At 51.6% G+C, this 27,029-nt stretch overlaps 2 protein-coding genes across 4 annotated transcripts; both read right to left on the bottom strand.

Moving 5' to 3' along the window:
* Positions 1–614: 614 nt before the first annotated feature.
* On the bottom strand, positions 615–9,639 carry ATXN7L2 (ataxin 7 like 2). 3 transcript variants are annotated; one of them, XM_031457741.2, is made up of 12 exons: positions 9,283–9,637; positions 7,320–7,385; positions 6,833–6,937; positions 6,176–6,386; positions 5,591–5,877; positions 4,882–4,964; positions 4,296–4,549; positions 3,279–3,477; positions 3,014–3,135; positions 1,749–2,544; positions 1,368–1,432; positions 677–749 (listed from the first exon to the last, which is right to left on the bottom strand). In XM_031457741.2, exons 1-11 carry the CDS (start codon positions 9,407–9,409, stop codon positions 1,376–1,378), a joined length of 2,307 nt encoding a protein of 768 aa, XP_031313601.2. In that variant the 5' UTR covers positions 9,410–9,637; the 3' UTR covers positions 677–749; positions 1,368–1,375. The 3 variants fall into 3 exon arrangements, with proteins under 3 accessions (XP_031313602.2, XP_031313601.2, XP_064344869.1); XM_031457742.2 differs by lacking the exon at positions 1,368–1,432 and having other exon boundaries at positions 615–749; positions 9,283–9,519; XM_064488799.1 differs by lacking the exon at positions 6,833–6,937 and having other exon boundaries at positions 9,283–9,639.
* Positions 9,640–11,225: 1,586 nt separating this feature from the next.
* Positions 11,226–25,398, bottom strand: SYPL2 (synaptophysin like 2). Its single transcript, XM_031457746.2, has 6 exons — positions 25,053–25,398; positions 24,815–24,889; positions 17,883–18,007; positions 16,594–16,795; positions 15,334–15,525; positions 11,226–14,029 (listed from the first exon to the last, which is right to left on the bottom strand). Exons 1-6 carry the CDS (start codon positions 25,104–25,106, stop codon positions 13,883–13,885), a joined length of 795 nt encoding a protein of 264 aa, XP_031313606.1. The 5' UTR covers positions 25,107–25,398; the 3' UTR covers positions 11,226–13,882.
* Positions 25,399–27,029: the final 1,631 nt, after the last annotated feature.

Raw genomic sequence — 27,029 nt, 5'->3', positions numbered from 1 at the left:
ATGAAATCACTTATATGTGGAATCTAAAAAAATGACACAATGAACTTATCTACAAAACAGAAACAGACTCAGACACAGAAAGCAAACTTCCGGTTACCAAAGGGGAAATGGGGGAGGGATTAAAAAAAGAGAGAGAGAAAGAGCTGGAACAGCTGAAGAAACTGAGGCAGTAATTCAGAGATAGGATGGAGGCCTTGGGTTGCTGGAAGACCAGAGAAGGGCCACAGGCTGACTCCCACAGACCCTCAAGGCAAAGCTCCAAGAGTAGAGCCAGAGGGGTGGCCCCCCCCCCCATGTTTCCTTTCCCACTGGGACTGCAGTTGTCCCTTTGCTCACTTGGAGCCACATGCCTCCTCATCTTAAGACTCCCCCAATGATACAACCCCCCAGACATTCCCACAGTTTAAAAGGACAAAAAATATACACGCATAAGGGAGTTTTTTGCAGGCAAGGGATGGGAGCTGTAGTCTGCCCATCATCTCAGCCTCCTGGGGTGCGGCTGGGGACAGTAAGGATACTCATTTTGCTACATTTCTTTCCTTCTTTTTCTGTGTTTCTGTTTTTATATTTTCTTAGCAGCAACAGAACAGGGAGACAGTCTTGAGGTATTTTAAAGAGTTTTTTTTTCTTAAAAAAAATAATATAAAGTTATAAAAAGCGGCAGCAGCCTGGGGCCCGGATCTGGAGGGGAGGAGGTGCTGGCGGCTCCATCGCAGTGGGCAGGCACTTTCTCGTTAATGGGCTTTTGACTGCAGGAAGACAAGAGGCAAGAGACAGAGTCAGGCTGGGGGAACTACTCGTCCTCCTATCCAGTGAATTGTGGCCATAAAAGCTAAGGCTTGATTTTTTCCTGCTGGTCTGGTGAGTAGAGCTGGACAAGAGGGAAGATGAATGCCAGCCCAGCAGAGGCAGCTGGAGAACACCTATGCACACGTGTGATACACACACACTCAGGCCCTGGGCAACTGTCAAACTCACTACTCTCATATGGGTGCCAAAGGTGTTGGTATGCACCTGGCCAGTGCCTAAACTAGGAGGGCATCCCCTCTTCCCATTTCCAATATGTCCCTCCTGGCTAAGATCATATGGTTAGCTCATAGCTCCAGGCCTCCCAAGAGGCAAATAAGCCGGGCTGCTGGCTTTATTAGAAACTCCGGAGAACTTGCCCGGCACCTGAAAACCTGGCAGTGGGTAATGTGCAAGGTGGGCATACATGCATATGTAGACCTTGGGTTGTGTCCCTGCCCCTTCCTGCCCTGATGCCCAGAGGCAAAACCAATGAACAAGACCCACCCCCCCGACCATGCCCAGCATGTTAGGTGTTAGGCCACAGCTCAGGGACCCAAGCCCAACCCCACTGCCCAAACCTTTCTTATCAGAGCTCATGGAGTCCAACTTCCTTTCCTTCAGGGAACAGAGGTAGCTCCAGTTCCTGGAGTGAGGGCCACAGCCATTTCAGAAAGTGGCCCTTTGATTAAAGCAAAAGCGGGGGAAGGGGAAGAGGCAGAGGCAGCATCTCTTTAGCCCAAGGGAGAGGACTGGGGACAGGGGAAAGCACATTAAGCAAAAGCTCGGATCACCCCTCCCGAAAGAAGATGGCCCAGCAACTCTCTCTCAACTTCCCCTATCTGCCCTTCCGGGCACAAACATTTACTCAGCACCCTTTTTGTCAGGTTCCCACTGTGCACTCTACCCACATCCATCCTGACCCTTCCCTTTCCCTGCTCTTCAGGGAGCTGGGCTGGTACCTTCAGTGTAGAACACTTCTCCTCAAAGGCCAGGGCTGGACCCGGCTTCTTGCGGCGCACAGAGCAGGCCGCATCGGCAGGGGCACCAGCCTGGCAGTGCTTGGCCTTCACTGGCCGGCAGTAAGTAGCCAGGTTTTTCCGCTTCTTGGCTACCTCCTCCTCAGAGAGGCAGTTGGTTGGCAGGGCCTTGGCCGGATGTCCAGCTGCTCCCCGGCTGTCCAGCTGAGAAGCCTTGACTGGTGTGGGGGGCTGATGAGGGGAACCCCGACAGTCCAGGGGCCCTGCCCGCTTCACTCTTGGCCCCACCGTCCCATTAAGCCCCATGCCCAGAGCTGCTTTAGTCTTGGCCGAGAGGCCCCGGCAGCCAGAGGGTTTGCCTTTTCCAGTGGGCTCCAAGATGCAAGTCCGCTTGAAAGTGGTGGGGCCAGGGGATAACTTTCGCTTTCGAGAAGGAGCCTCCACCTCGGGCCCGTCCTTGCCTTTGGACGACTTGCTGGCCTTCGAAGGCGGGAGCTTGCTGAAGGACGGGGATGGCGTGTTGGCAGGCAGTGGTGAGGTGATAGCCTGGCTCCCGCCCATGCACTCCGCCTGGCTGCAGGCGGCTGCCACACTGGGGGAGCCTGTAGGGTAGCTGGGGACAAGGCTGTCCTTGGTGGGGGGCGTAGAGGCTGGGCAGGCAGGTCTGAGAGGTGGGCCTGGAAGGCGGGGGCAGCTGCCTGTAGAGGACGGGCTCAGGGGAGCAGATGGGGGGGCGCTGACAATGTGGGATGGAGGCTCAGCTGCCGGTGGGATCTTCCTGCAGCAAGAAGAAAGCCCCACTGTGATGCCAAGCAAACAAGAGGGCCTCCCTACCAACATACACCAGTCTCTCTGCCCCACCTAGAATTGACCCAAAAGAGCCCTGGTAGTGCTGCCATCTGCTGGGAGCTGCTGGAACTGAGAGTTAGGAAGAAGGCACAGGGACAGGCCGGAATGAACCAGCATACAGACCCGTTTTAAATCTCAGGTTGGACATCCCCTAACCCTAGTAACCCAAAAGGTACTGGAAGTGATGGGTTGGAGTCAAGATTCACTCCTAGACCTATTCATGCCCTGCATTAGCCCAGCTCCAGGCTGCCAAGTCTCCCAACTACCTCTTCATGCTACCTGGGTCTTCCTAGCAAACAGCCAAGCCCCAACTATAGGTATGCATAAAGAATTAGGACTTCTGAAGCCCATGTATGCCTGGGGCTTGGGGAGGGAAGTTCTGGGGCTAAGAGACTCACTTCCACATGTGTGAACTGAGGTGCCGTTCCAGCATGGAGCTCAGTGCCGAGCAGAACCGGTCCAGCCGGCGGCTAAACACGTAGCATCCTGGACTCACCAGTCGGCTCCCAAAGGTGCAGAACTGGAGGTAAAAGGAAGGTACATGGTTGGCGGGGCCTGAAATGCAGGGAGGGCACCTGCACACAGGATCTGACCTCCTCCCCACGCTGGGGGCTAGGAGGGCTGGGCCACCTCCCACCCCAGGTCCCGGCTCCAGGTCCTTACCGCCTGTGGCCGAGGGGGCCGGGTTGCATAATGGCAGTCAGTGGGGAGGTGGAGGTCATCAGATGTCCCCTCCTCCTCACTCTCCTCGCTGGAGGCCTGGGCCCCACCCCGGGGCAGGGGGAAGGGGAACAGGCCTGGGTCCCCATCACCACCACAAGGGCCTTCATCATCCAACTCACTCTCAGAGGAGGCCCGGGACCTGGAAGGGCCAAAGGGGATGTGAGGGCGATGTGATGCGAGTGGGTCAGGGTGGGGGGTGTCCCTGAACCCGCCAAGCTCAAAAAGCCAGGGCAGACACCCTGCTGGGCAATCAGACAAAGAGGAAGGAGGACAGGAAGGGAGGGAACAACAGAGCTCACAGAGTAAGAGCCAGAAAGATCAGGGGCCACAGCTCCCGAGGGAGTCTCTCCCCAGCCCCTTCACTTCCCAGGCCCTGCCTCCTCAGGGGGAAATCTGCTCCAGATTCGCCTCCTCCAGAAAATCTTCTGAGATTAACTGCACCCAGCTCTGGTCAGCCCAGTCAATTTTCTCAACCCCCTTCTTGCATCACATATTCCTGTGAGCCTGTCTGTGAGCTGAGCCTGTGTTTCGTGTCTGCCCCTCGTGTTACAGGCAGAGATGCGTGTGTGTCTCCTTCGGCAAGGCAGGCTCTCCCCGGGGTCCAGCGCAGCCTCTGCACACGAAGGGGCCAGTAAATAAATACACAATAGGACTGCCTCACCCAGGACCCTGACCCTTTTGGCTCCCCAATTACAACTTTTGGCCTGTTGGAAGCAGCTGGGAAAATGTTTTTATCCTGGATGTTGGAACTGGCACACTACAGAGGCTGGGGCACTGCAGTATGCTGAGTTAGGAACAGGGAATCACCTCCGTCCACTGCCAGGGGTCCCTCCCCCCCACACTCAGGGTAGAGTGATCAGCATCTTCCAAGACACTCCCTGGGCCTGTCTCCAGGGGTCCCTGATGGCTTGGGGCCACGTGTCCCCAGGTGGGGTGGGGACTGGATCTTGGACGTACCTGGGCAGTGCACAGTATGGGTAGGTCTGCTTGGCACGAGCAGAGAAGGTGCTGCTGGGAGCAGCCGCTGCTGCCACAACCTGGACTGAGGAGGGGGGCTCCTGGGAGGGGCGCTCGAGAGCTGGCTCCTTGCGCCCTGGGCTCTTCTCCTTGGGAGACTCCCCTTTGCGGGAGTTGGCCTTCAGCTCTGCCACTAGCACGTCAAAGTCCTTAGCTCGGCCCTGGACCTCCCGGCGCTGGTGCACTGAGTGGATCTAGAATACAGCAGGGTGGAGGGTGGGGAGGGGGTGTGAGCTGAGCAGGGGTGAGGGGACAACGGTGAGCTCTGGCCTGGGCAAGTGGAGAGAGAGGGTGTGTGAGTGTGTCTGTGGATGTGTTTGTCTTTGTTTCACTCCTCAACAGTGCCAGAACCCCTCTTTGGAAGCCACCCCCTCCCTGCTGTCCCCACCCTGAGCCCACTGGGGCAGACTTCTCTCCCCTTGCCTGGTCTGGGCTTAACCCCCATGGCTTGATCTCACTTCCCTTCCTCGCCCCAGGCCCGTGTCTGTGCTGTTCTCCCTCACTATGCAGTGGGAGTGGGGGTTACCTTGCAGGTCAGCAGGCGGGTACAGATCTTTTTGGTCTCTGGATTTATTACCCCACACTGCCTGTTGAGGTCGCACTCCTTCCCTGTGAAGAAAGCGGTTGCCATAAGCCCCAAGGCCATTTCCAGAAGGCCCATGGGAGGATCTGGCCTCTTCGAGCAAATGGCTTGGGAAGAGCTGGGTCTAAGGCAAGAGAGCCACAGGCCCCCAAGTCTGGGGCCACAGCCTTCCAGAGAAACTCCTCCAGGCATCGGCAGCTCTCTGCTGGGCGCAAGAACCATCCCATCCCCATGCCCAGCCCAGACACTCCTTTGGAGGCTCCAAGCCCCAGGCAAAGCAACACATATCAAGAAACAAAAGCAGCCACAAGCATCTGGGATGCCAGGGAAACCAGATGTGGGAGGTGTCTGGTGCCCTGGATCTAGGTGAGGAAAGAGATAAAGGTCAACAGCCCAAGGTGAGGACGAATACCTTCACCTTGGACATAGGCTCCCTTAGCCTTAATCAGGACATCTGAGCTGAAGAGAATCTTTCAAGAAAGCAAGCAGGTCAAGTGTCCACGTCAAGGGATGACCAGGGGCTCCTGTACCCTGGCAACCTGTGATGGCCAGACCCACTCTTTCTTGACCCCCTCTCCATCAGGCCCCAGGACAAAGCAGTCCAAAGAATCCCCACTCTACCTTCCTGACCCCCAAGACCACGACTACTCACGAGCCATCTTCCGGTGGGTTTTGGGGGGAAGCCTGGCCCCACCAGGCTCCTTTTCAGGGGGGCTGCCTTCAGCCCGGTGACTGGGGCCCTCGTTGGGGGTTATCTCGATGCTCTCTCTGCCATGAAGTTCTTTAGAAGGGAACACCATGGGGTTTTTTCCAGGGGAGTCCTTGGTGAGGCCGCCAGGCTGGCTGAGGAAAGCAGAGGGCGGGGCCACCCTGATTCCGTGTCCATCAGGCTTCGGGAGACTGGACATCTTCTCCAGATTCACCACAGGCACGAAAAGGCTATACGTGGAGAGAGGGTGTAGGCTGGGAGGTAGGGAGGCTGGGCCTGGGCCCTGGACTATAGCCCAGAGCCATCTCCTTTCTTGGCCCTGGGACTTGGGTGGGCTACTGCAGGGGTGCATAACATGAGAAAAGGGGACCCCATATTCCCTGAGGCAAGGGTCTGGGAGCTGCAGAGAGAGCTGGCAGCCTCCTGCTGTGAGCAGTGCCCATCACCCTACAGCTGCCTCAATTTCTGTCAACCCCTCCCTGGGCTCGGGTCAGGGCTGGTCTTAGGGAGTCTCCAGCCTTTCCTTACCAGAGGCTGTCCTTCTGGGTCTTCTCAGGAGGCTGGTGGCCACGGCTCCGAGACCCCTGGCCCTTCTCCCTGGAGGAGGTTTTGGTAGAACCTGGGGCTCTACAAGCTGGGCCCTGCCCATTCACTACATGGCATTTCTGAGAGCTGGCAGGGGCTGGAGGTGGGGGTGGGGCCCGGGCGTAAAGCTTGCTGAGGGGCCCATGTCTTCTTTCTGTCACCAGGAGGTGGAGAGAGTAATCGAGGTGAGTGGTATCAACTGCCTCCTTCCCCAACCTCCTGACACTGCTCACAGACTCATGATAGAGAATCTGGAGTTCTCAAAACTTAGATTTTAAATTTTATCTCCTTCCCATTTGAATTTGAGCCTCCAAGACTCAAAATTCTAGAATCCAGCTTCTTGAACCTCTTAGCTCTTCTCAAATGCTAGAACTTACCCCCCTCCCAGATGTTAGATGTTTGCTTAAACAATAACCCCAACTCACTACCATCTCTGAAGCCCCTCCCACCCCGGATCTTCCATATTCCCTAAGCCTCCCTCAGTTACCCACATGACCTCCCAACTGACCCCATCCTCAGAGTTCCATGTTCCACCTTCCTCTGTCCCCTCTATCTCCTCCCTAGGGCTCCCCAATATCTTCTCCCTAGGGCTCCCCTCACCGCAGTGCTTCTGGAAAGCTTGAGGCTTCACCACTTGGCTGCAATGGTTACACACAACCAAATAGAAGTCGTCATGGGCAGGGCAGTGCCCAAAGATGGACATGTCTGCAATGACAGAAGCCATTATCACTGGGGCTAGGAACCCCAGGGTTCCCCTGTAAGAGCAGAGAATAGTCCCATCCGCCACTCAAATGACACTTCCCCTCCCAGGTGATATGACAGGCTTTATCCTGGACACTCCCAGCTTCCAGAGTTCAATCTAACCAGTCCCTAAGAATGTGAGCTTTCAGGTGAATGGGCACCAAACACCTATGATTAGGATCTCCCACAACAGGTCACAGGAGCCCAGGGAATGGGCTGACCCAGACCTATCAAAGCGAGAATCCCCAGACCTGCGGCTTCAAGCAGCCACCTCCTGGGATGCGGCAGAAGAGAGGAAGGTGGTCCTGTCTGCCCTGGGCCCCCGCCTGAATGTGTTGACTCCCACCTTCTTTAATGAGGGTCATAGCATCCAACTTCTTCATGTTTTTGTTACTCTCCTCCAACTCAGCCCCTGGAGGAGAAACACAGCTCAGAAGGACCACTCCCAGGCCAGAAGCCCCATCTCCAACCCAACCACGGCCTGCAGCCAAGCAGTAGGAAGCCCTCACTCCTTGACAAGCACCTCATGCTCAGGATCGCTTAGAGAACCTTTCAGTGGATCATTCTCAAGTGCCCCTTTTCCTTCACCTGCTACCTCCGGAATGAACTGGCCCCACTGGGAGGGATCCAGCCACCTTTCTTGTGGATCCTTCACTCCAAGGTGCAGTTCAGGATTCCACTGATGAATAGTTGGGTGACTATGGATAATTATCTCTTTTCTGGGCCTGCTTCTCCATTTAAATGGGAAACAATCCTTAACATATTTTAGTATAGATCCCCAAGTCTCTTGAGATTTTGCAGATGGGTCCTTTCTGCTATTCTGTGGCATCCCAAACACTCTTCCAGGTCCCCATCCCCAATTTTGTTCCAGCTGGGTTGCCATGGCATTGTCAAAGTTACTCCCAGCTTCTCAGGTCCTGCATTGCCAGGATGCTCATAGAGCAGAGAAACCGCTGTCTTAGGGCCCTTCAGCATCTTCAAAGTCCCCCTGGTCAGTTACAAAAGCCCTTTTCCTCTTAAGGGGGGGTTTGGGCAAGGGCTGCCCTTGTACCTCAGTTTCTGGGTTGATGACAAAAACATCTTAGCTGTGCAAAGCAATTCTTTCCCCATCCCCCTACCTTACTCCTCACCCCTCCCTCCTCTACGCCCCCTCCCTGTCCCTTGGAAAAAAAATCAATTCTGAGTCACCAAACCCGTCTGATTCCATTTCCGGTTCTCAATGCACCTAGACCCTGACAATGGCCCCATCCTTGCCCACCCAGCATGGGGTACTGGGGTGACCTGAGCTCCCCCCACTTAGGTCTGCTTCTGACACCTACTAACAGACTCGCCCCTTTTTAGAAGGCTAAGAATACTGACAGTCTTATATAATCTACAGATATGAGGGGTGGTGGGTTAGGTGTGCAAGAGACAAGGCGCAGCTCCCACTCTTAAGTCTGTTAAAATGCAGTGATGGACAGAACTAAGCTGGGAGTTGGACGTCTCAGAGGAGAACAAGTGTCATCAGAGACCGCTCCATGTGGTCTCCTCCTCCACCTCTTCTCACTTGCAAACTTCTTCAGGGGCGTGATGCCTGCTGTCACCCCAAAGGCCACGAGGCCAGATGCCCCCTGGGGCCCAGGAGACAAAGATCAGGAGAAGAGACTGTCAGCCCGCTCACCAAAAGCACTCAGGGGCCTAGAGAAGGTGGGGGTCAGGGGAGAGAGCCCAGGAGGCAGGGCAAGAGGCCCGGGAAAGGACGGAGGGTTGGAGGCATGGATGGATGGACGGAAGGAGGGAGGAAGGGAGGATGGATAGATGGATGGACCGAGTAATGCGGAGGTGGCGGGGGTCCAGTGGCACTGCAGCCGGCAGGCAAACGCCGAAGAGGAGCAGGAGGTGTGGGGCAAAAGGCGAAGGAACAGGGGGGGCGGGGAGGTTGGGAGGGGGACACACAAGTGGGGTGCGTGGGAAACACGTGGAGAGGACTGTTGCAGATGGGGAAAGCCCGAGGCAGGTGCAGGAGGGGGGGAAGCTGGAGGGCAGCAGGCAAGGAGAAACATAAAAGCAAGCAGATGTGGGGGCAGGTACTGGGCAACGGCAGAGGCAGAGGTGGGCAGGGTGGGCTGCTGGCGGTGAGCCGGCGCTAGGACCCGGAGGCGCGAAGGTGGAGGAGCGGGCGGGCACTAGGACCCGGCGGGTCCTTTGTTTGGGGGGCCGGGGAGCCGGACGGCGGCTCCCGTCGGCGGCTCCCCTCCGCTGGTGGGGGCCCGGAGAGGGGGAGGGGAGACAGTGATGGGGTCCTCGGAGTCTAGGGGAGCTTCACTCACCGTCGGCCGCGGGCAGCTCCGCCCGCTCCACCCACGAGCTCCAGCTCTGTCCCGCGAAGTCATCGAGACTCGGCACCCGCCGCTCCAGAGCGGCCATTGCTGCCGCCGCGCGTTCACGCACCGCCATCACCGCCGCGGACGCGCGCCCGCCCCGGCGCCGCCGCCGCGCGGCCCCCTCCCCGCATCCTCGCCGCGGGCACGCCTTCCCTCTCCCTCCCACCTTTCCAGCTCACTCTTGCGCAAGCGCAGCACTAGTTGCCTTCCCCTCACCCTCCCTTCCGCATAGCCTTCTGGGAAATGTAGGCTTAGAGGTGGTGCGGTTGCCTGGCGAGTTTGCAGTGAGAGCCCCTCAGAAATGCACAATTGCGGGGTGGAGAAGAGACTAAAGCCCCAGGACCTCCCCTCTTAAACCTTGTGCACATTCTTTGTGCTACCAGCCACTCTCCCAAGCTCACTGCACACAAACCCAGGTCCCAAACCGCTCTCTGCCCAAGACGCCCCTTTAAGCCGTGCCTGTGCCAGCGAGCTGGCGCCCCTTCCCGGGCTGGCGGCCACGAAGCGATTCGCTTCCCAGTAGATCGAATAGGGTAGGTGCAGGGAGGTGGGTGTTGTGAATCAGAAGGGCAAAGGGAGGGGGTCTGTAGGATGTGCTGAAGGACACGGGAGTTGGAGTAGGGGAGGGCCCTCAACTCATGTGTTGTGCCTCCTGTGTGGGAAACCCACGCTGCCCTGATGCAGAACGGAGGGTTGGAGTGGCGTTGTCTGGGTTTGGGAGCACCTAGCTGAGCTGACCAAGATCACCTGTCAGGATGACAGAAGGCTATCTCAGAGCCAGAGCCAGCCCCGGAACTGGGGTGGCCCCGAGGCTGCTGGTATTTGCAGCATATCTGCTGATTCGTCTCTCCTCCTGAGAACTACAATCGATACCCTGTACCGCCTCTTCCCAAACCCTGGCTGGACCCTGACTCCATCCATCACTTTGGCTTCTTTTTCTAATGAATATTTTCCCTGCTGGAGGGGCTGCTACCAGTGCCTCGGCAGAGGGAGATTTCTCTGTCATTTCATCTGTCATTTTCCTTGCTAAGGCCTGGAAAATACCTTAATCATCCACCTCTTTCTTATTCTTAGCTGGTAACATTCCTTCCCACCCTAACACAACCAAGAGACAAAAGCCTGGCCCCCATCCGATCACGTCAGAAAAGATACTAATTCTCTTTTCCCTCCTCAACCCCTCACACCTCACCCCATATTAATTCCTACATCAAAGGGGAAAACAAATTGGAAGCAAATAAGTCAAGGTTTGTGAGTTCAAGACCTCAGATTTTCTTCTCATTTTCACCCAGGAAAAGTTTAAGTACTTCAAGAATAACCTCTGAGGACAGAGATTCTTACCCTGAGAACCATAGATGATTCCCCTAGGATGATTCCCAGGAACCTGGTGACATTGAATGTAATATTGTACCCGTGTATTTTTCTAGGGAATGTAAATGTAGCATTTGACTCTCTGTCAGAAGAGGGACAGAGGTGCAAGTTTGTTCAACAAGAACCTTTATAGTTAATAGGGCAAAGCATGTGGCCCTCAGCTCCTGACAGGAAGCTTGTCTAGGTCACAGATGGTAGGGGAGCAAATGGAAACAGTATTGTGGAAGCCATTCTCTCTCACCTTTTGAGTTTGCTCTAAATTTACTAATGAGTCTCAGTTGGTTTGGACTGATTGGTGCCACCAAAAAAGATGTCACCAGACTAGGGCCTGCCACGAACAACTCCTCAGCCTACAGACTTGGTTGCTGGGGGTTGCAGAGTAGAGAGGAGTGCAGACTTAGTTGCTGGGGGGTGCAGCGTGGGGAGGAGTGGAATGATGTTTTAGTGGAAATGCTGATATTTCTCCAAGAACTTAAAGCAAGGGGAGGGAGAGGAAAAAAATCCCCAGAAGGGTTCCGGTCTTGGCTCCTTCATGGCAAATGCTTGAAGCACTGTTTATTCAAAGGTATGACAAGCACCAGAAAACAACATGCAACATTCTCCCCCAACCCCTGATCTGCAATCCCGGAAGTAGAACACCTATGACCATGATGGTGGTGCGAACTCATGTTCAGGAAAGGTCCTAAGTGGGCACTCTGGCAGGGTCAGAGTTTACCAGGGCAAAGGACAAGTGCCCTGCCAGTTGGACTCCTGCAGCAGCTGAGAAACCAGACACCTTTTCCTACCTCAGGCCCCACTAGGTAAAGTGGTACTGCCAGCCCTGGTTGGAGGGGACATGAGTCCTATGAGGACAGCCCTGCCCTCGGCATTTGGCCCAGTCCAGCCCTCTGGAGGTAATGAGGTGAAATAGCCTTTCCTCTTAGGGTGGCCATGGAGAGAGGGGCCATAGCCTAAATCAAGGCTCTTCTGGCTGAGAACAAGCCAGCCTCTTGAAGAGGAGAAAGAACCTTCTCTGCTCTAGGGAGAGTTCTGGGCTACGAGTCCTTGGCAGGAGTGCCTACCCACCCACCCCCTTTCCCTAGTTAAAAGGCCAGTTAGTAACTTCAGCCCTCAAATGAGAACACATTATCCATCACATTTCAGATGAATTATAAATACGTACACAGAATCCAAACACAGTTCCAGTAGAAGCTGCTCACAGACCCTCACAGGGGCCAGCCTGACAAAAAATGAAGGTCACCCCTTTGTTCTGTGTCTCTGGGGCTGTAGGTAAAATTGTCCCCCCTTGTCCTTGAGTAACCGTGGGGACAGCATAGGACAGAGAGAGGTTCAGATTTAGAAACACTCTCATCCCATCTCCTATCTTCCCTCCTCAAATCCCTTCCCCCCAAATCTCAAAAACAAAACGGAACACCCAATTTTTCACTGAAGGACTCTGGAGCATTTGAAGATGTAAATCTCACATCCCCTCTCAAGTGGGGAAACTCTGACCCAAAGAAGAAATGATTGGCCTGAAGTCAAAGGTCCTGCCACCTGGGTAGCCCAGTAATGCACACGTTACTGTGGGTGGTGCTTCAGAGGTGAGGAGGTCGGAGGGGTTGACTCAGTCCTGAGGAGAGGCTGGCACAGGGCACATTCACCTTTGGGATGATAAGCGGGCTAATTGGCACTGGATTGGAAAATGGCCAGATTCTTCTTCCTTCATTCATCCCTGGGCAGCACTATGGCCAGGGCAGGCCAAAGTGTTTGGAGCTGGGTGGGAGACAGATGGCCCTTATCCAGTCAGCAATGACTCTTTAGGCCCTGGGGTCCAGAGAGGGACTGAAGGAGGTGTCAGGAAGAGGAGACACACCAAAGACAAATATGGAGCTGGGTCCCGAAGTGAAGAAGCACCAATAGCATCGGCCTGCCCTGGACTGGGGTGGGGTGTAGAGGGGCTAGAGCCTGGGAGAAATGAGGAAGCAGGGGAGGAATGGAGGGCGGAGGGAGAGGGCATGTTTTTTCATGAAGGTGAGAAGGGGAAGTATGAAACTGGGGCCAGAGAAGGAGTAGGGTGGGAAAAAAACGAGCAGAGAGTGAGGAAGAAATGGGCCCATCCATCCATCCATGTCCTGGGGCTCTGGGGCAACTTAGACTCATGATGGTCCTTCTTTAACCCTTCCAAAGCCCCTATCTGGCTCCACAGGAATGAAAGGAAGGCCTGGACAGACTTCAAAAAGGATCTTGAATGCCTCAGACCCAAGAGGCTGGGGAAGGGAGATGGACAGAGGTTGGAGGTGGGAAGGGCTGAAATGGAGATGCTCCTAGACCCCTCATCTTGTGTTCCAAGTGTGGGACCAAGCCCAAGAAGGAGCACCGGGAGGAAGGTAAGGAGTTTGTTTCTAGGGCAAGTATGAGTTTATAGTGTTGGTGGAAAGTGCCCCAGCCTGAAGGGGTGGGAAGACTAAGGGAATAGAAAAAACTGATTCCCCAGCAAGTTTCCTGGCTTGTTTCTTGAAGTTGCAACTCAGTTGCAATTCATCTGCTCCCCACTGAGTCTAGGCTTCATCTGAGACCCTTTGAAAGGCTATTTTCTTGGCTAGCTCGCCCCCTGGGTTCTCAAGTGATGGGCTCTGTGGGCAAACAGAGGCCAGAGAGTGGGGAGCAGACTGAGCTCAGACTGACTGGAGGTCAGTGTAGACATGGGAGCTTGATGACAGCCATTGAAGAGGGGTTGCTAAACCACTGGTGGGCCCTCCATGCAGGGGAGCAGGGAGAAGGCTGCCAGCCAATTCCCCCTCCCCCTACTTTTATTGAAGCTGGGCAGATTGATAGAAGTGGCTGCTAGGAACCAGTCTCAGGTCTCCTGACCCCAACCTTGCCTGCAGCAGAGGCTGGTTCTCAGAGGCTGTGAGGGGACAAGTAAGACCCCAAGTAAGATGCCTGAGTCCACGCAGTAGACAAGAAGTACTGAGCTCCTGCCATCCGGGGCTCCAGCAAGAGGAGGGATAGGAAGCCACTGGGAGGGCTGCCCAGGTTTCCGACAGCTGATGCCTGCCCATCCGTTGAAGGCGTCTCAAAGCTCAAAGCCCAGAATGATGGGGGAGGGGAGTTGGAGGAGGAAGAAGAAGGAGGTCCAGGAAGCCGGAGGTGGTTGAAGAGGTGCTGTCCTGTTCGGGAGTAGCTGGGTGGGGGCTGCTTACTGCTTCTCCACCGCTCCCTGTTCAGCTTCGCTCTCCTGGCTGGCACCCTGGCCCTGGTCCTGGCCCTTCCCATGCCATGGGGTCTCCTTGAACACAAACCAACAGTTTCCGGCCCACAGGAAGAAGTTGATAAAGCCAAAGAGCTGCAAAGACATCAGGGGAGTTTGTGAGACTAGGAAGGAGGGCATCGTGGGAACAGGGATGGGGAGTGCCTGGGTGTGGGGGCCGGGAGAAGCACAGAGGGCTAGAAAGACTGAGAGACAGAGAACTGGATATAGAGGTTGGGTTTAAGGCCATCACCCACTGAGGGGCTCTCTAGTGAAAGTGTATAACTCTGCCCACAGCATGGACCTAAATTATGGCTTGGCTGCTAAAAGAATCTGGCTCTTGGAGCAGAGCATTGTGCAAAGCACAGTAAGGAGCAAGGGCCCTCCCACAGCTCAAGCAGACCCTGTTCCCAGAGAGCCTTCTCTGGGTGGGTGGGGCCAGAGCTGTCCAAGGTGCTCCTTCCCTAGGGCAGCGACCCAGCCGGCTATATCCAAATATTTATTCAAAAATATTTAAAAACACATCAGCAGGAGTTATTTAGGGGGAAGTGTTCTAATGTCTGCAATTAACTTTGAAATGCATTAAAAATAAGATGGATTGATAGATGAGGAGAGGCAGACAGATATGTGATAAAGCAAGTCTAGTAAAATGTTAATGGTACAGTCTAGCTGATGAGTGTGTGGGTGTCCATTGTAAAATTCTTTCAACTCTGCTGTTTGTGTGAACATTTATACAGTAAAATGTTGGAGGGGGTGGGTAAAACCTATCAGCAGGGTTCCAGCAAGGTCTAGAAGGCTCCCTGGTGTGCCAGCCATTAAACCTTTCAGTTGCTGGGCCTTAGGGAGGTTCAGGCCATTTTCTGGGCAGGGCTGAGGTGGCTGGGATGATGGCATTTGAGAAGCTCGAGGCCCTAGCTATTTACCAACTGCTATGGAGATATTTCGATGTCCTAACAACTGGAGCGGCCAAACACGTGCGTACCAGCTGGACCCACCAGTGCCCAAGGCCCTTTTCCAGTCTGGAGGCCTGAATGACAGTGAACCCCTTCTCACTCACTTGGGGTCTGCTCCCAGCTTTGAGCCTGGCCACAACCCCATGTTCTTCCCTTCACTTGCTCATGTGTATAGTCACACCCATACTACATAGAGGCAGGAGGAGTGGGAGGTGGTCACAGAGAGCATGCCTGGAGGTGGGGAAAAGGGAGGGAAATGGGCAGCAGAGTGCAGGAGGAAGGAACTGGAGGCTAAGTGACTCTTGGGTTCCCCTATTCCCTCAGGGTCAGCCAGGGGCCAGCAGCCAGCATTAGGTGCAGGGGAAGCATTAGGCGCTGCTGTGACAGGCCTAGGCAGCTGGGATACTGCTGCCTCCCCCAGACCCCTTCAGTGGCCACAGGTCTCACCACGGAGATGTTGGCCAGTCCCATGGAGGGTGTGGCCCCGGCACTGCACACTGCTTCCTCTCCATGGCACACGGACATGGCTGCAGTCAGGCTGGAGGGCCGTGTGGCCCCCTTGACATCAGTCAGGCCCTTGCCCCAGGCAGCTGCAGCTACCAGCCAGAAGAAGGTGAAGGAGACTGTCACACAGAAGTCCTGGGAGGAGCAGAGGGACAGGAAACACAATCAGAAAGGCCCCCATGGTTTTGCACTTCTTTTCCTTTTGCTGTAACAAACTGGGATCCTGGGGTCCCAGGACAGCTGCCCCTTCCCATCCTACCCAACACCTAGAGCTTCAGGGAGCCCCGATCATCCTGGGGACTCTGTTCACTGCCAACAAAAGAATCCTGCCACCCAGGGATAACCCTGCCCATGCCCTCAGAACAGGTCAGGTAACAATGTACAAGTACCCCCAAACCCAAGTAGCCTAAACTCTCCACTCTCCCCCTGCCCCCAGCCTTTCCTTTGATCACCATTGTTCAGTTACAACTGGTGGCAGAGTGAGGGCAGACTGTAGGAGATAAATGGGGTCCCCTAAGGCACCCTTTCCACCTTACATGCCTGGGATAAGGAAAAGGTAAAGGGGAAATAATATTAATAATAGCTAGCACTTATAGAGGCTAACAATATACCAGAGAGTTTACATGCATATTCATTTTAGCCTTCCAAAACACTATTAGATATTTTTTATTCCCATTTTATAGTTGAGGAAACTGATATTTAGAGAAGTTAAGTAACTTGTAAAGAGCACACAGCTAGCTAGTAAGGGACAGTGCTGGGATTTGAACCCAGGTCATCTGACTCCAGAGCCTGCTTCTTTGTATTTATTTTAGGAGGGGTAAATAATCAGGTTTATTCATTCATTTTGCTGGAGGCACTGGGGATTGAACCCATGACCTCACACATGCTAGGCAGGCACTCTACCACTGAGCTATCCCCTCCCTGCTGAGAGCCTGCTTCTTGATGCTACCATGCCTCCCATGAGCAGAGCTCGCGATGGGAGGTTGGTGGAGGCAGAGTCCTGAGACATGAGCCTTCCACTGGCCCTAGGAACTGTGGGAGCCACAGGACCTGAAGGGACCAACACCAAAGGGCTGGCAGGGAGATTGAGGAGGTTCGCACGTGGGTGTCCGGGACCCAGGAAAGGTACCTTGTTTGTCCTCAGCCCAGGAGCGTGCATTTCCTCAGTGTCTCCACCCATCCCTCCTGGCCATGCCCACTCACCACCAGCGGGAAGCGCCTATTCTCCGTGTAAAGCTTGTGGAATCGCAGGTAGAGGATGAGCGCAGCTATGGTGTAGAAGAAGGAAAAGATGCCCAGGGTCACGAAGAACTCGGCGGGGGCAGAGAAGTCCCCCATGAGGTGCATGGTCTTGGAGGTGGAGTCCTCATCACAGAGGGGCATCTCATACTGGACCCGGTTCAACCTGCAGGTGGCAGGGAGCCCATCCTGAGCTCAGGGCAATCCTCTCCCTGTGGAGGCAGCGGGCTATCCCAGCCCCAGAGCAGTCCTGTGCCAGTTCTCACCCAAGGACCCTTACAGAGCCAAGAAAGGGGCATGTAGGGAGGAAAGTTTCTGAAGGGAACCTTGAAGTCAAGACAGGAATTTCCCTGAAATTCTGGTCAAACCCAGGCTCCCACTTAGCCACCACCCCACATTCATCCACCCTCCCCAGATACAGTGATCCTGTATTTCCAAGTATCTCCAGGACCCTTTAAGGCACAACCACAATATATACAGTTGTTCTATTTCAGGTTGCCAAACCATCAGGGAAATCAGCTTCATTCTGACCCTGGGAAAGCAGAGGTCCACAGTAGCCAAGTTAAGATTGGGATCACCCATTCTCACACCTTATTTAGGTCCCCCAACGGGACTACACTGGACAAAATCAAGAAAGAAAAACAAACACCCTGTTATTTACACAGACAGCTAATCTAACTTGGCTGCTGCCATTAGAAATTTCTGAAAAGGTGTGCCCTGTCTCTGTTCTCCTCTGAACACTCCAGCTCCCCCTTCCTAAGTTCCCAAATACCCAGGAAAGGTACTCTCTTCTACCTCCTGGTCAAGCTGCGCCTCCTTGTACGCTAGTGATACAGGTCAGCCTCCCCCATCGGCTCTTTAGGATCTAAGTACTGATGAGTTTCCTTACCTTCAAGGCAGGGAGGAGGCTGCTGAGGGTCAAAGAGACCTGCCCAACTTGCCCAGACTCCTATAAGCCTCCACCCCACACTGCACAGGTTCTTTCTGTAGGAGCTGATGTTACCTACAATTGGTTATCCATGGACTGCAACATTATTATCACAAGGATTCAGCTGAGCTTCCCTTATATTTCTCTCTGGCTAGTGTGTCTGAAATTCCTAAAGGGCAGGAAGGACCCAAGCCTTGTAATTCTATCTGAAGCTGGAGTGGCACACAACAGAAGGTCTTTAGGTTTCTAGAGAAGAAAGAGACCAAGCAAGTCCTGCCAATCCCGTGAGAGAGGCTACGTGGAGTCAGAATCAATCCCCGCTCACCTGAAGGGATAGCCGAATGAAACAAGGATGGCGCTCACATCTTTGGCTTCGTTGTTGCAGCGAACCGTTGCTCCTGTCTCCCCGCTGTAGGAGCCGCAGGACCCGAAGGCGAAAATAGCAAAGAGCTGAGGGAGAGTGAAGCCCCTTTGAGAGTCAGAAGGCCTTAACTGGCCAAGGTCTGTCCCTTCAGAACTGCCCTCTGACTCTCAGCAGATGCAGATATAGGGAGAGGCCAGGAGTTCCTTTAATCAAAGTCCCTCCAGACCCGGGATCCATGGCTTCCATGGGTCTCCCAGCCTCAGGGTGCTGTGTTCACTGTACAGGGTGCTGGGCCAAATAGCCAAATGAACAAGGTTGACTTTGAGTGGTACCTGGGAGGGAGATGAAGGGGAGAAAACGGGCAGTTTCCAGGTCTCCTCATTGGATGTGACACTGGGGACCACAGGTAGCCTCCTTAAGATGATGACTAACACACAGCAATTTAGGCTTTGGAAACTTCTAACTCAAAGTTGGGCTTGAGTTTCCTCCCCAAGGGAGAGGCACCCTAGAAATAGGTTCCCCTGCGCCAACCTAGATCAGGCATGCATGGAATTCTTTGCATTTCTTCTTCGAAGCCATCTTTGAATCTTGTCATTGCCTTCGTCTTAACTTCCAGTGGCTTCCTGCCTCAGTGGAGGTACAGCTGGAGGGAACAACTTCTGCCGAGCCTTCAGAGGAGCAAGGGAGTAAGGGCCGTGCTGCTGTCCCACGGTACCGCCAGCTAACCCCCTTCCCCCAAAGGCACCTTTCCTTTGGCTGGGTCGATGCCAGCAGCCCTGGCTTAAGCCCAGAGAAAAGTATCCTCCACTTGCCTTATCAGCCTCTGCTACTTCCCCAGTGGTGTTTCCCTTTATAATCTGCAGATGCTGCCATTTCTCAGTGTTAAGAACCAGAGGTGTTTCAGATCACTTGAATTGTTTTCCTCTTCACCTTTCATCACATTTTACTAAACCTCCTGTCTTGAGTGAAATGAAATTCCCTCATCCTATGATTTTCAAATTTCTTTCTGGGAAAACACACTTTGGTTAGAAAAGGAGGTGAGAAATTGAAATCTCTATCCTCCCATGTCATCTGTTCAGGCCCCGTTTCCTGTGCGCTTACCATTCACTTGTACATGATGTAATCATTTGTATTGAGCAGTGAGCTTATTCTGTTAATTGTTTATTTTCTGCATGTTTCTTTGTGACTTGCTATCTTGGACATTAAGTACCTAGAAGGCAGCTAATTCACATCCCAGTCCAGCATCCAGAGTTTATAGAATAGAGTTGTGTGTACATTATTTTGCTAATGCTTGACAGTGTTGTGGAGTGAAAAGAGACCTGCATTAGGAGTCTAGAACTCCGGATTCTTGTCCTGGCCCTGTCACTAACTAACTGGGTGATTTCTAATAAGTCATTCTGCTCTCTGAGACTTAGTTTTCTCATCTGTAAAATGAGGGGTTTGGAGCAGGCAATCCAAAGGAGGCCTTTTCCTGCTCTGTAATTCTCTCACTCTCTGGGGGTAATGCTATCAGTGTGCTCTTGGCTGGGCTTGCCAGCAGCTGTGCTCTGCCCCTGGGTGGTGTCCGGTGCCACTGCCCCGCCTTGCATTGCTTGGCCTGGCAGATCTTCTCCATGCTGGAGCCACTGACCCCTCTCTAAAGGTCATAATGGCCACCTTTCCATTTCCAGGAGGCTCAGTTCAGACAAATGAGAATTGTCTCCATTTTAAAAATCATCCAGAAAGGCGATAGTCCAACTTCTCCCTAATGTCTGAATAACCTCCTGATCTGACTTAAATTAAGGAGGCTGCAGTAGAACTCTGTTTGCTCATCTTCTTGACGGAACTGGAGAGAAGTCACCAAAGCCTCTGCATCATTACCCTTTACCTACTCCAAGCTGCCTCACTGGAGTAACAGTAGAACTTCTCTAGTTCTTCCTCATAGGAATTCTCTCCTCTTTTGTCAGCTCTGTGGTTCTTGATTCCTCTTGAAGTTTCTATGTTCCTTTTAGCTTCTGGTGTCCAGAACTGGACACAATTAGGGCATCACATTCTAGGAAGGGCAGACAGTTGGATATATTTTCACCTGTTGGCACTTAGTCAGTAAATGGCTCTGTATGGCTTCCCCAAAAATATAGGTACTCCTAACTTGAGGCAATGAACAGTCAGTTATGGACCCTTCTTTTTACCAGCACTCTCTTTTTTTCAATTGAAGTATAATCAATTCACGATGTTGTGTTAATTTCTGGTGTACAGCATAGTGATTCAGTTATGCATATATATATATATACTCATACTCCTTTTCATATTATTTTTCATTATAGCCTACTACAAGGTATTGAAAATAGTTCCCTGTTTATCAGCACTCTCTTGACAGGCACTTCTGACTATCTACAGAAAGATGACATTTATTGAGCATTTACTACATACCAGGCATTGTTTTAGGCAATATGATTTATCAGTGAACAAAAAAGAAAAAAAAAATCTTGTCTTCACGGAGCTCATACTCTAGAGCTGCACTATCCACAATGGCAGCCACTGGCCAAGTGAGGCTATTTACATTTAAATTAAATTAAAGTCAATAACATTTAAAACTTAGTTGCTCAGTCACACTGGCCACATTTCAAGTGCTCACTAGCCACATTTGACTACTGGACAACAGAAATTATAGAGCTTTTCCATCATTGTGGAAAGTTTGCTATGTCCAGATGTCAACCTTTGAGGTTCTGAAAATCCTGAACCCTGCTTTGTGATTCCTCCATGGGCAAAAGATACCCATAATAACTTTAGTGTTAACTGCATTCTTTTCTGTTCTGATTCTTTGAGAATCAAGAGTCTCTAAATACCTTAAAAAAAACTTTATTAACCAGTATATATGATCAAATCTGAACATAACACAGTCAGATGGTGCCAGATAACAGATGACAGTTTGCTACATAAGAGAACCAATGGAGGAATCTCAGGAAAACCTCACAGGTTTACAGAACAGCAGGGCAAAAAGGATCTCAGAGATTATCGAGCGCAGCAGTCTCATTACATAGAGGTGGAAACTGAAGTCCCAAAAGATTACGTGACTTCCCAAGGTCACATTTAGCCAATGTGAGAGCCAGACTTAGAATTCACAGCTCCTGATTCCCCATTCAGTGCTCTTCCTACGTCATCCATTCATTAATCAACAAGGAGTTATTGAGCATCTACTCTGTGCCAGGTGCGGCAGAAACTAAGGTGAATAAGACATGATGCCTGCTCTCAACAGTCTGCATCCAGAAAGGAGAGTTCATGCTCAAATAAAAACCAAAACAAAACCCTGCCTCACAGAGTTATTTAGACTGAAAAAAGAGATCTCAACTATATACGGGGAGGATTGCAAAGAGGGAGGAAGTAACTCTGCACCTGGGATGTAGGTCCAGAGAAAGACACACTCGCTGAGCCCCTTCACCTTTCTGCACCAGGTATGCTTTCTTCCTTAACTATGTCAGGTGACTGAGCCAAGGTGAAGAGTGGGAAAAAACTGAAACCACCACCGTCACCAGGCCCAAGCTCTGACTGAACAAACAGGTCATAGAGAATAGGAACCAAGGAGAGATGGAGGCCCTGAGACAAGGGGGATCTCCAGAGCTCTGGTGCCTACCAGCCTTCCTCCTCTTGGACCTGCATTGCTGGGGACAGCAATGGTCATATACTGCCCTCCACAACCTCCTCCTCCTACCTCTGCATCTCTTTTGGAAAGATGTCAGAATAACCTTGCCAGTTTAAGGATCAGGCTCCACTTTGGCGGGCTGACTTGCTCTTGGTGATAATCTTTTGTCAGTCTCAAGAACACAAACATCTCCAGTTAGTGCAAGACACAAGGAAGACAAGTTCTGCACGTGCATCCTATTCCCACAATCATCTCATTGGTTTTTATGGACTCTGATGGTGTACTTTCGCATTCCCCACACTTATTGAAATAGCTTATTTTCATTACAGAGGAACCCAGAGCCAAATAAGTGACTCTGACACAACAAAGGTCAAATATTGATCATGGGCACACCTAGTTAAAGATAATTTGACTAATTATCAGAACAGTGACTGAGTAATCCAGGAGATTGTTTCACACCTTACCCTCAAAGTGAGGATTTGGCAGTGACATTTGAATAATTTCACCAAAGGACAAGTCTAGCTGACAGTCTGCATAAGGGGGAAATTTAGGGAGAAGGGGAGGTTTGGGAACCAGCACTTACTAAGTACCTCCTGGACTCCTAGGCTCACCATGGTCTTCCTGAATGCTCCGATGCTTTACAGTATTACCTCCTGTAATCCTCCCAGTGAGCTCATGAGATGGATCTTACCCTCATTTACAGAGAAGAAACTGAGGCCCATGGTGATTTCATCACTTATCCTAGGTTCCACAGCTAGAAAGCAGAGGAGACTGGATTTAAACCAAAGCCCATCATTTCAAAGTCTGCTTGTCTTCTTAAAAAAACAAAAAAAACAAACAAACAAAAAAAATAGTTCTCCAATAATTGGTCTGTGCTCATGTTATTTTCCTAGCTTAGTGTAGACTTAGTGAGACCCCAGAACTGGAATTGAGGTAAAAGAAGTTAATTTTTTAATTTAAAAAAGATACTCTAAGTCAAGCTCCTCACTAATAAAAGAATAACATTACTTTTATCTCACCAGGACTCCAGGAAAACCTTTGCTTTTTGGTAATAGTAACAACAAAAGTGTTCAATTATCGTTACAATTACTGCAGCTTTTTGCATGTTTTTTCCCCTTTTTTTCAATCAGGAGCATTTGATCCCTCTAAGTAGGACATAAGTGAAAGTCCCAAGTGACATTTTCACTATCATTTTTGTACTAGTTCCTTGTACTTTTATGTTAGTCCACCTGCAGGGACTCAGGGCAAGTAAAATTCATACTCTGAATTCGGGCTACCAGGATGGCAGTAAAAGCAAATCACATCTTTTTATGAGGCTACCCTTCGAATGAAGGCTGAGTTCAGGGTCCAACCCTGGACTCCTGGATTTAGTGTTATGAGAGAAAGGCATAACTTGCTGTTAAGAAGTTGAAAATCATAAAAGTCAAAGAGGTCTTAACTTTTAGGGGTCAGAACTGACTGTGGGAGGAGACTAAGCAGTGCTTTGTGCAGCCTTATAGACATTTTGTAGGAATTGGTTGGGTGAGGGTTGAGAAAAGGATAGAAGGGTTGAAGAAGAAAGCTTTTCAGAATTCCCCCATGGAGGACGATGCCATGGTCTAATAACCTCATTGTTTCCCTCATCCCTTGACAGTCTTTCTCAAATTTCCCTTAGATCCATTTGTCTAGTTTAATGATAAAATTGAACCCTTACACTTCAGGTTCTGCTCCTCTGGATGGTTCATAATGGCTCCCTAGTTCTGGATGGCAGTGAAGTGGAGCCTTACTATCATTCTTATATGGCACCCTCAGGTACTCAAGTGGTGGGGCAGAGCAGGGAAGTGGGGAGAGGTGAAAGAGCTCAGTCAGCAGTCATTTCAACTGCTCTTGAGGCAGTAGGGAGAGTGGAAAGTCCCCACTGGGTCCCAGAGTTTTCACTTGGGAGCTCCCCAGACTGTCCTGTAGCCCCAGTCAGGGTCTCAGATATCCAGAGATAACCCTAAATGCACTATTGCCCCTGAGTTCCAGACCTGATGATTCTCATCCAAATGATGATTTAAGAATCAGTGACACAGTTCCAACTCCTGTCTCCAGTGAGTTAAAAGCCCTTTAGAACTCAATCCTCCTCAGTATTAACAGTAACTTATTCCCTAGTTGAATTCTGTGTTGAAAGCACATTAATTAAGTTATTCACACACCATTTGGTATGTGGATTGTCTAAGTGAAATCTCTTCTGTGATAGTGCACTAAATGCTCCCAACAAGTCTTTATGATTTGAAAGAGTGACTGCACCTGTCCACATTCCTAATTTATACCCAGGAGGCCTTGGGCACTGGGAAGGACAGAGAGCATGCCAATGTCTCAAAGTACCAATGAGGCAGAAGACAGTATTTCCCCTATACCATTACAGGAGAAACTGAGGCCCTGAGCAAATTATTTCTTCAAGGTCATAGGATAAGTCTCACCAAGGGCAATGTTCTAGCATGCCAACACATTTAGAGCAGAAGGGGACCCTAGGGATGGTCTGATCAAGATCTGATGAATACTAGAAACTTAAGTCCAAAAAAGAGACTTGCCCAAGGTCACATAGGTAGGAAAGGCAGGTCCAGGTCTGGAATCCAGGGCCCCAGCTTTCCAGCTCAATGTTCTAATTTATTCTACAAGCCATATTTTGGCCACACTGATTTTTTATTCTGTCTTAATTTTTTCCCTTTTATTTAATCCTAGAGCCATGAACTCCATTCATTCATTCATCCACTCCCTCACTCAGTTGCGGGAACCCAGATTACTCTAGTGACCTCAACAGGGCAACCGCCAGCCAGGACCCTGATCCCGGAGTTCACCTCCAGGATGGGCCAGGTCCTGGTGGGTTTGGGGACAGGATGGTTTCTATCCCCTGCCTCCTTTCCTCCTCTGCCCTCCGCAGGTTTCCTTGTCCCCCTTGTCCTCCTCCCCCCTCCCGCCACCGAGGAGTGGTATGTGCAGGATCAGAGTTCTGGAAAGGTTACACCAGGGTCCTCTCGCCCGGGTGAAATGTGAGCGCCCTGGGCAAAGGCTCCTTGCACATAGAAGGACCGAATCCGGGACTTCGCATGCCTCGTTCCTCACCCTCCTGCCACCAAGCGCTGGAGAAGCAGCTCCAGCTCGCCCCTCCCCCGCCCACCTGTCGCCGCCCCCCACCCTTCCGCCGGGGCCGGCCGCAGCACCTCCCCGCCCCCAACTCCGGCCACATTGCTTCGGGTCAGCGTCACGGTCCAGGCTCCCGAAATAGCCCGCGGCTGGGGCAACGACTCACCCACTGGAGAACCTTGATGAAGCCCAGCGGCTCCTCCAGCCGCCGCCAGCGCAGCCCCACGAGCAGGCGATCCACCTGCGGAGAAGGGCCGGCCCGGGGTCAGAACTGTGGGGCACCTGGGAAAGCTCTGGCCCCCCTCCTCCCACTCATACCCTGGAAAGGGGGCGGAATAAGAGTCGACTTAACACCCAGGTGGAGAAGGGGCGGCGAGAGGATCCCCGGAGCGCGCGGGGAATACCTGCTGCCGCGGCGACTTGTCCGCCGTGCGACTCGTGCTCTCCGTCGAGGACATGCTGGCGCAGCCGGGCCGGGGCGCGGCGCAGGGGCTGAGGGGACTGCGGTGGGGCTGGGGGCTGGTGACCAGTGGCTCGGGAAGCGAGTAGTGCCGGAGCGCGAGCGGCCGTCGGCGGCCCTGGATCCAGGCTGGCGGGGGGCGTCGCCGGGGCGCTGCTGCTCGCACTTGCCGAGGACGCGGCCGCCGCTCTGCCCCGCCGGCTGCATAAAACCCCCGAGTCCTATTCAAACTTCTGTCAAACTTGCGAACGAACTTGGCAGCCGAGTCACGTGGTGTGAGCTCGCGAACCCTCCTCCCGCCCCCTTCGCTCCTGGGTCCCTGCCCGCAGGACGCCTTAAAGGGACCTGTGGCCTCTGCGAGCGGTCTGGCCGCGAGGGGGCTCAGGTTCTCTGCCAGAAGCCTCCAGGGTCAGTCCCAAGCGAGACACTGCGGCCGCTCCAACCCTTGGCCAAAGTCGGGAACTAGCTTGGCGCGTGGCACGCACCGGCTCCTAGTTTATCTTTCGCAGTTTTTCTGGACTTGGAGCTGCTCTGCTCGGATTCTTCTTCCATAATACTAAGAACCTAAAGGATTCTCACAAAGGCATTATCAGTGCTGAAATAAAGCTCTAAACTTTCGGTTAACAAACTGCTTGCTTCCAAAATCTTCAAGAGCCATTACAGACGAAAAGGCCAATAGAATATAAATGGCTTAATTTTTATTGTCTAGTTAGGCTTTGCTTTAATTTTTTAACAACAAAAGCCATTCGTATGTTAGTGATTTAAAAGTTACCAATCATTTAAAAGTATAAACTCAATCTCCTTTAAAATAGCCATCGTCGTTTAAATAGTCTTTGAGGAATAGGGGTCTCAGAAAGTGTAATTTGTACTGAAAAGTTGACGTTCTTGCGTAAGATCCACTTTAAATCGGTCCCTAATTTTCAAAACGTGTTCCGCAGGAGCCCCAGTAAGTAATGATGAATATTACACATTCAGTTTGCCGCAGTGTAATTGTAATTAGTGAAAGGTTAAGTGATTTGCCCAAGGTCACAGAGTGAGCCACTGGAGAAGAGGCCAGAGAACCTGCCTTCACCTTCTGAGAACTGGCTTGAAAATATGTATCAGTCACCTCAGAGTCATTCTTGAAGGTCCCCTCATACTTCAGAATGACTGCTTTTTGAACATTTAGCTATCATTAATACAATTCGTTCCTCCACTAAGTAAGTGCCTTACAAGGTTGGGGTGGGGGAGTGGCTGGGGTCAGTCACCTGGACTTGAAGGAAACTTCTCCAGTGGACTTCCAGGCAAATCTAGGCTAAACAAGGAACAACTGAGTCCCCAATCCAGTTGGTAATAAACTTTTTTTGCAGTATCAGGTTCATTTTCTATGGAATAGGGATAATTTCTGTCCTTGTTTTATATGGTGATCATGAGGATTAAGTGGTATGTAAATGCCCGTGATACACAAATATGAAAGAATACTCATTACCAATGTCTGTAACAGTATGCATACGGAATACAACACAATCAGAAAAGAAACAGAATACTGCAAAAATCCACATAGCCACCAACCAGCCTTGTTAAATTTTAACTCTGCCTTGTTTATCTCAATCTATTCTTTAAAAACAAAATAAAAATTGCATATAAAATCAAACCCCTGCATGTACTTTCGTATCATGTATTGCTCCCTTCTTCCCTCCTCCCTAGAAGTAACCATCCTATCCTGAATTTGTTATTAGCCTCATGCAAACTTTTAGTATTTTTTTCTATATACATGACTATATCTAGGAATAATACATATTCACCATAGTATTATTTTTCAAATTGTTTTAAACTTTATCTAAATAATATTATGTTTTAGGTAACTGTCCTCAACTTGCTTTTTTATGTAATGTTGTATTTATGAGAGTCATCTAGCCTGATGCATGTATCTTTAGTTTAT

This window comes from Camelus dromedarius, chromosome 9 (genome assembly GCF_036321535.1).
Source record: "Camelus dromedarius isolate mCamDro1 chromosome 9, mCamDro1.pat, whole genome shotgun sequence".
Classification (NCBI taxonomy): domain Eukaryota; kingdom Metazoa; phylum Chordata; class Mammalia; order Artiodactyla; family Camelidae; genus Camelus; species Camelus dromedarius.
This window is presented reverse-complemented; position numbering and strand designations above follow the sequence as displayed.